This window comes from Apium graveolens, chromosome 2 (genome assembly GCF_009905375.1).
Source record: "Apium graveolens cultivar Ventura chromosome 2, ASM990537v1, whole genome shotgun sequence".
Classification (NCBI taxonomy): Eukaryota; Viridiplantae; Streptophyta; class Magnoliopsida; order Apiales; family Apiaceae; genus Apium; species Apium graveolens.
Window position 1 is genome coordinate 192,855,525 of NC_133648.1, and position 8,585 is coordinate 192,864,109.

The window sequence follows — 8,585 nt, forward strand, 5'->3', positions numbered from 1 at the left end:
AGCCCAGACCATTGACCGTTTCATTAGTTCCGAGTTTAGAGTTGTTCAGTACCAGGATCTCATGAATTGGTTGGTAATTGAGTTAGGATCCATCGGTGGTAGTGGCAGTGGCTAGATCAGAGTTGCTGCAGTGAGATACAGAGCTTAGAGTTAGTTATAGGAGTTCTGTAGATGCTTTTCCTATGTATGTTTATTATGTATTGTAGTTTGTATTAGGCGGGGCTGCTATGACAGCCAATTTTATTGTGTATCTAGTATATTTTGAGTGTTGTACTGTAGTTGTTAGATGGATTTGTACTGTTGTTGTACAATCGTTCTTTTATGGTATTACTGTTGTTGGTTTTATCTTATTGCACTCTTGTTATTGCTGTTACTGTTATTGTGGTATTTGTTGCTGGATTTTGTTAAATTTAGTTATGCATCATGGGTGGACCCCAAATATACAAGGAATGGAATATTTAATTATGACCGCATTCTCCTGATGCATAAAACTGTTGCTACCCGGGGGCACAATTTTCATATAAAACCTTTTTGCCATGTTTCAGGAGAATGCCTCCCAGTCATGAATGGATTACTAGATTTACTACGCCAACAGTCTAATCAGATGGCCCAGCAGCAAGAACAATTCCAGCAGCAGCAACAGCAATTCCTGCATCAACAATAACAACAACAACAATTTTTACAACAATAACACCAACAAATCCAACAACAGCTGCAGCTCCAACAGCAACCCCATCCAAGAGAGTCAAATCAGCTAACAAGTCTTTTCAGTCAGTTAAACCCCAGAGTTTAAGGGCGAGGTAGATCCGGTTGCTGCTAAAATTTGGCTTAAGGAAATGGAGAAAGCCTTCACCCTTATTCAGGTCAATGATGATTCTAAGTCGGATTATGCCAGTTACTTTCTCAAAGGTGAAACAAGTTTTTGGTGGGAATCTGCGCGTGCCTTAGAAGGAGAAGGCCCTGTCTCTTGGGCCAGATTTACAGAGTTGTTTCTAGAGAAGTATTTTCCGGATTGCTTGCAGAGTCAATTGGAAGTGGAGTTTTTAGAATTGAAGCAAGGAGAGATGAGTGTGGTTGAGTATGAGGCCAAGTTTATGGAGTTGGCCCGACTAGCCCCTGGATATATGAACACTGAAATTCAGAAAGCTAGGAGATTTTAGCAAGGACTGAAGCCGGAAGTTCGTAGTGGAGTGGTGGCTCTATAGCTTAAGATGTATACCTCTGTAGTTCAAGCCGCCTTGGTGATTGAGAGTGATTAGAAGTTGGCCTTCAAGGAAATGAGTGATATGAAGAGAAAGTTTGAAGGTGGTATAGGTAATGCAGACCAGGAGGAGTCTAGTCAGAAGTTTCAAAGGAAGTTTGGCCGGAATAGGAATAAGAAATTTAGAAGGCAAGGCATGGCTCAAACGAGTTCCGGTGTCACCTCAGTTGCCTCTGCCCCAGTTCAGTCAGCCAGGCCAGTTGTGGATTTTAAGTTATGTGGTAAAAAATATAGTGGTCAGTGCTGGAAGGATGTTCAGTGCTTTAAATGCGATAAAAAAGGTCATTATGCGTCAGAGTGTAACACAGGAAACTTCGGAGTCACCTGCTTTAAGTGTGGTAAGGTTGGGCACATCTCCAGAAACTGCAAGATGGCTACTCAAGGCAGTGTAGGAGGGAGTGAATCTCAAGGACCAGCAACTAGCACAGCAAGAGCCAAAACCTTTAAGATGACCAAAAGATCTAATGCTCAGGATTCAGATGTGGTTGCAGGCACGCTTTCTCTAAATTCCGTGCCTGTTAAAGTTTTATTTGACTCAAGAGCGTCTAAGTCTTTTATATCTGAAGAATGTGTAAGTAATATGGATTTGATGTTGGAGGATCTAAATGAGCCCTTGACTATAGAAGTGGCTAATCAGGATAAAGTTTCAGTAAACCAGTTTTATCCTAGGTGTCAACTAGAAATTTGTGGGCATTTATTTTTAGTGGATTTAATACCCTTTCAGTTAGGAGAGTTTGATGTGATTTTAGGAATGGATTGGTTGTCCCAGCATAAGGCAAATATTGATTGCAGGAAAAAGAAAGTTTTGTTATATACAGAAGATAATAAAAGGATAATTTATCAAGGACAGAAGCAGGAAAAGAAATTTCTTTCGATACTGAAAGCAAAGAAGCTGTTAAGACAAGGATGTGAAGCGTACTTAGCCCATATCGTGGACACTGAGAAGAAGGTACTTATGTTGGAGGAGATTCCAGTAGTTCGTGAATTTTTAGATGTGTTTCCAGAAGAGTTACCCAGATTACCCCCGATTGGGAGATTGAGTTTTCTATTGATCTAATTCCGGGAGCAGAACCAATTTCAAAGGCACCCTACCGTATGGCCCCAGTAGAAATGAAAGAGATAGCTAAACAACTTAAGAAACTTTTGGATAAAGGGGTAATTAGACCAAGTGTATCCCCGTGGGGTGCGCCAGTGTTATTTGTGAAAAAGAAGGACGGAAGCATGAGATTATGTATTGACTATCGAGAATTGAATAAGTTAACCATCAAGAATAAGTATCCCCTACCCAGGATTGATGATTTGTTAGATCAACTTAAGGGAGCATGTTGTTTTTCCAAGATCGACTTAAGATCGGGCTATCATCAGTTGAAGATCAAGCCTGAAGATATATCGAAGACTGCCTTTCGAACCAGGTATGGCCATTATGTGTTCCTAGTGATGTCATTCAGATTGACTAATGCGCCAGCAGCTTTTATGGATTTAATGAACCGGGTGTATAAGGAGTATCTGGATAAGTTTGTTATTGTATTTATTGATGACATCCTCATATACTCAAAGACCAAAGACGACCATGCCGAACATCTAAGGATTACTTTGCAAAGGTTGAGAGAAAAACAACTATATGCTAAGTTCTCAAAATGTGAATTTTGGTTGGAGGAAGTCTAGTTTTTAGGTCATATAGTGCGTAAGGATGATATTAAGGTAGACCCTGCGAAGATTGAAGCGGTATCCAGATGGGAGCAACCGAAGACCCCGACGAAAATTACAAGTTTTCTTGGATTAGCAGGCTATTACCGAAGATCTGTGAAGGACTTTACCAAGATTGCAACCCTGTTGACCAAGCTAACCTGGAAGAATGAGAGATTTATTTGGACTGAGAAATGTGAAGAAAGTTTCCAAGAGTTGAAAAAGAGGCTAGTGTCAACACCAGTGTTAGCGTTACCAGATGAAACATGGAATTTCGTAATCTATAGTGATACTTCTCTCAAAGGATTAGGTTGTGTGCTAATGCAACATGATAAGGTTATCGCGTATGCGTCTAGGCAGTTAAAGCCCTTTGAGCAGAAATATCCACTTCATGATCTTGAGTTGACAGCTATAGTATTTGCTTTGAAGTTATGGCGTCATTACTTGTACGGAGAGAAATGTGATATCTATACGGATTATAAAAGCTTAAAGTATATATTCACCCAAAAGGATTTAAACATGAGACAAAGAAGGTGGTTGGAACTGATTAAGGACTATGATTGCTCGATTAATTATCATCCAGGTAAGGCCAATGTGGTGGCTGATGCCTTAAGTAGAAAAGAGAAATTAAATATGGTTCATATCGCGGATGAACTAGCCCGAGATTTAGAAAAGATGAAGATTGAAGTTCGAGTATCAAATGGAGGTCAGGAGCAGCTATACAAGATTACTTTCCAGCCAGCGTTGATGGAAAAGATTAAAAGGTGTCAAGAAGGAGTTATGGAACATGACTTGAATAATCTGACAGAAGAAGAGTTATGTACTCAAAAGGATAGCCAAGGTTTGTTTAGGTTTTCCTCTCGCATTTGGATTCCTAATGTAGCGGAATTAAAGAATGAAATATTGCACGAAGCGCACAACTCTAGGTTTTCTATCCACCCTAGTAGCACAAAGATGTACCAAGATTTAAAGAAGCACTTTTGGTGGCCAAAAATGAAGAAAGAGATTGCAGATTGGGTTAGTAAGTGTCATGTATGTCAGACGGTAAAAGCAGAACATCATAGGCCCAGTGGATTGCCGCAGCCTTTAGAGATTCCATAGTGGAAATGGGAAGAGATTGTAATGGATTTCGTGGTGGGTTTGCCGAAGACAAGATCGAATCATGATGCCATTTGGGTAATCATTGATAGATTGACCAAGTCAGTGTATTTCCTTCCGATTAATGAAAGGTATTCTCTGGAAAAGCTAGTTAAAATATATTTGGATGAGATAGTCACCAAGCATGGGGTACCTATGTCTATAGTATCAGATCGAGATCCAAGATTCAATTCAAGGTTCTGGACAAAATTTCAAGAATGTTTAGGAACTAAGTTAAATATGAGCACCGCTTATCATCCTCAAACTGATGGCCAAAGTGAGAGAACGATTCAGACGATCGAAGATATGTTAAGAGTATGTGCTTTGGATTTCAAGGGAAATTGGGATGATCATCTACCGTTGATAGAATTTTATTATAATAATAGCTACCATGCCAGCATTGGAATGCCACCCTACGAAGCCTTATATGGATGAAAGTGTAGATCACCTCTGTATTGGGATGAGGTAGGGGAAAAGAAAGTGTTAGGACCTGAATTAGTACAGCAGACGAAAGAGGCAGTGATATTAATTCAAAAAAGATTAGAAGCCGCTCAGAACAGACAGAAGAAGAATGCAGATTTGCATCGGAAGGACATAAACTTTGAAATAGGATCATTGGTATTATTAAAGGTTTTGTCATGGAAGGGATTGATTCGATTTGGTCAGAAAGGTAAGCTGAGTCCGGGGTATATGGGACCATTCGAAGTTTTGAAGCGAGTAGGAAAAGTTGCATATGAGATAGCTCTACCCCAGCAATGGAAGCATATTCATATATATTTCACGTATCCATGTTGAAGCCATATATCCCTGATTCAAATCAAGTAATCGAATGTAAACCAATCGAGCTTCAATCAAATTTGTCCTGTGTGGAGCAGCCAATCCAGATATTAGATCGTAAGGAGCGTGTACTTAGGAATAAATCTATCCCTATAGTTAAAGTACTTTGGAGAAACCCTAGGGTAGAAGAGTCTACCTGGGAGTTAGAATCAGATATGCTTGACAAATATCCTCACTTGTTTAATTTGTTAAGATTTTGGGGACAGAATCTTTTTAAGGGGGAAGGATATAATGACTCGTACATTTTTTGTAATATTTAAATATGTAATTATTGCGTAAATAATTAAATAAGGAATTTTATATTAATTATGGTCCCTGTGTCTGACTTATTAGTGCTTATATATGATCGTTGGATTGCATGGTGTGTTTTTATGAGTAACTGTTGCACCATTTTATTTTTATTTCACTTTTAAAAAGTGATTTTATGACAATCTTATTTTTAAAAAATTATTTGGGTTGTCTCTAAAATTATTTTTATGATTTTATAATTGCAATGATTATTTTCGGGATTTTATAAAAATTTTAACTCAATATTCTGTTAATTATTTATTTTTAAATGATTTTCTGATTGCATGTAATTGTAAAATCCATATTTAATTCCCAGATTCTTCAAATATTACGAGAAACATGTTTTATTACCTTCACAATATCCCGAGAATTTTAGATTTTTTTTTGGTAATTTACAGGATTAATCTTGCGTATGCGCGGTCTCGCTTAATCGTTAAGTGCAGATATAAATCACTTTTTAAAACTCATCTGAAAATTTCGAAATTTATGTTTTTTAGTTTTAGAATATTTATAAAATTTTGGAGTTATTTTGAATATATATTTCGAGGGAGTTCTTGCGTGCGATATGAATCGTTACTGGTACATTTCGGTGTTATAAATCGGGATTGATTCAGGAATAGCCACGTGTCCCTTTTATTTGGACACGCGGCTTGGTAATCAGAAGTGTGGCTGCAGTTGGGTTGCATCATCTCTCTCTCTCTCGTCTCACATCTCCCTGCTCTCTCTTCCTCTCTAAATTCTCTCATCTCTCTTTCTCTTATTCTCTTCTTTCTCTCCTCCTTCTTTCCATCGCCTCTTCTGTACTTTCCATTTCTCATTTTCTGGCACTGTTCCGCTAGTTGCTTCTTTTTCAGGTAATTAATCCGGCCTTTTCCTTTCATCTTGTTCTGAGTATCGGCTTGATTCAGTCATATTCGGAAATATATGTGTATGCATGTGTATCTATTATGTGTGTGAGTATTATGTTGTGTGTGTGTATTTTCCGGGATGGTTCCCGGCCGGTCTGTGTTTTGGCATGGCTGTAATGGTGCCGCGTGTTATCCATGCGCGGGTGCCCTATTCTGTTCACTCTCGACTTTTTATTATTATTTTTCAATTTTCTGCAGGAATTATTTAATTAAAGTTCGTGATATTACTAATAATTCGCGTGGGAAAATAAATTTAATAATCGGTGAAATTTATTCGGACACCCGTATATTCTCTGGCGTTAATAAATTTTGCCGCCGCGCGCGATGAATTCTTTTACGAGCGCGCGGTGGACGATGATGACCCTGTTCTGAGTCCTAAATATTTTAAATAAATAAATAACTCGTATAAATTATTTTCGGGACTAAAAATTTATTTATGTGACGATTCGAATTGGTTTGGTTGGGAATTGACGTCAATTGATGCTTCGACGGGTAGGTCTATGTTGTGTATATGTTGTGAACTTGATGATTTTATTAACAAAACACCTTGGTAGATTTTACTTAGTGAAAAAGTATAGCACTCGACGGATAAGGATTATAGTCCCGACCGGATGACTCAATATAGTCCCGACGGATGATGATTTATTATCCATCGAGTGAGTAGCTTGTGTAACAATAAGTCTGTAGCACAATTCTGCATACACATTGTTTAGATTCTATAAGTAGTACTCAAGTCATGTTGACTTTAACTAGATATGCAGAATAGGTTGATTAATTATACATAGATGACGTCTTGTAATCCTGCATAAATGAAATGAAGTCAAGTGCCAGATTGCTACCTGACGGATGAACAACAATGCCATTCGACGGATGATCAACTAGAAAACCCGACGAATGATCATGAACTCGACGGATGATCATGAACCCGACGGATAAAGAATTCAAACACCTGTTGACAGTGACAACACAATCACATACGTCGAGTGTATGTAAATGGAATGTGGAAGACTATTCAACTGGGTTTTAGAGAACAAAGAAGCATTGCCATTTCCATACTATTATGAAGATATTCAAAGATGCTGGAATAGAGTAATGAAGTAGAATAATATTAGACTTGATAGTTTTTGTTTTATTATCTTGTCTTATTACTTTGTAATCTTGGTGATATATAAACCAAGAAGCAGCAAATAGAATAACTAACTGAGATAAAAGGAGAGAAACATTTGTAAGCTGCATTCTTAGCATTTCTCTGCATTTTTAGTTGTTCAACATTTGTAAGCAGCTGTGAGCTTTTTGCTACACAGAGTTCTCTCGATATATATTATATATCTCTGGTGGATACATTCAAATCCACCAGAAAGTTTTTAAAGACTCGTGTTTTTAAATACTTGTGTTTTGATTCATTTGAAGTTATTATTCCACACTCTGCAAATCAATTCACAATGATATGTATATTTAAGTTAGAACAATTTTATTTAAGAAAAAGTTTCAAGAATTCCATTCAACCCCCCTTCTGTAATTCTTGTTGAATTGTTAAGGGACTAATAATTGGTATCAGAGCAAGCTCTTGATAAACAAAGAGTTTTAAAGATCAACAAAATAACAAGATGAACAAGAAGGATATTGGAGTCAAGATTCCTTTTCTGGGTAAAGATAATTACCATTACTGGAAGGTAAAGATGCATCTTCATTTACTTTCTCAAGATGAGGCCTATGTAGATTGCATAGAAAGAGGTCCTCATGTACCAATGAGAGCTGCAACTGGAAATGAGCCATCTGTCCCCAAGCCAAGGCATGAATGGTCTGATCCTTATATTGAACAAGTCAGGAAAGATAAGAAGGCCATGAATATCCTGTTTAATGGAGTTGATGGTGATATGTTTGACAACATCATCAATTGCAAAATTGCCAAGGATGTTTGGGACACTATACAGATTATCTGTGATGGCATTGAGCAAGTTAGAGAAAACAAAATGCAGCTACTGATTCAGCAATATGAACATTTTTATAGTGAAGAAAGTGAGTCTCTCACTGACATCTTTAGTAGGTTTCAAAAACTACTAAATGCTCTGAAGCTGCATGGAAGGGTCTATCAGACAAAAGACTCCAATCTGAAATTACTTAGATCTCTTCCAAAGGAATGGAAACCAATGACAGTCTCATTAAGAAACTCTCAAGATTATAAGGAGTTTACTTTGGAGAGACTCTATGGCATCCTGAAGACTTATGATCTTGAAATAGAGCAAGATGAGAGGATGGAAAGAGGAAAGAAGAAAGGAGGATCCATTGCACTAGTTGCTGAGTTAGAAAAAGAGAAGGAGATGAAGATGGAAGCTGTTGAATCAACTTCAAGGGTCTGTGAAAACAAGGGCAATGGGCTGGTAGCTGAAAATGAAGATTCTTTGAGCCAAGATGACATGGAGGATATTGATGAACATCTAGCATTTCTTTCCAGAAGATTTTCCAAG

The 8,585-nt window shown here is 37.7% G+C and overlaps 1 protein-coding gene across 1 annotated transcript; it reads left to right on the top strand.

Moving 5' to 3' along the window:
- The first annotated feature begins 1,277 nt into the window (after window positions 1-1,277).
- On the top strand, window positions 1,278-2,318 carry LOC141695885 (uncharacterized). The gene is made up of 2 exons (XM_074500096.1): window positions 1,278-1,910; window positions 2,031-2,318. Exons 1-2 carry the CDS (start codon window positions 1,278-1,280, stop codon window positions 2,316-2,318), a joined length of 921 nt encoding a protein of 306 aa, XP_074356197.1.
- Window positions 2,319-8,585: the final 6,267 nt, after the last annotated feature.

Excerpts from the sequence above, each read along its gene's own strand:
- LOC141695885 (XM_074500096.1), top strand. The coding sequence starts at position 1,278 with ATGAGTGATATGAAGAGAAAGTTTGAAGGTGGTATAGGTAATGCAGAC. Across the intron at positions 1,911-2,030 it reads CTAATCAGGATAAAGTTTCA|CATAAGGCAAATATTGATTG; the intron begins GTAAACCAGTTT and ends TGGTTGTCCCAG.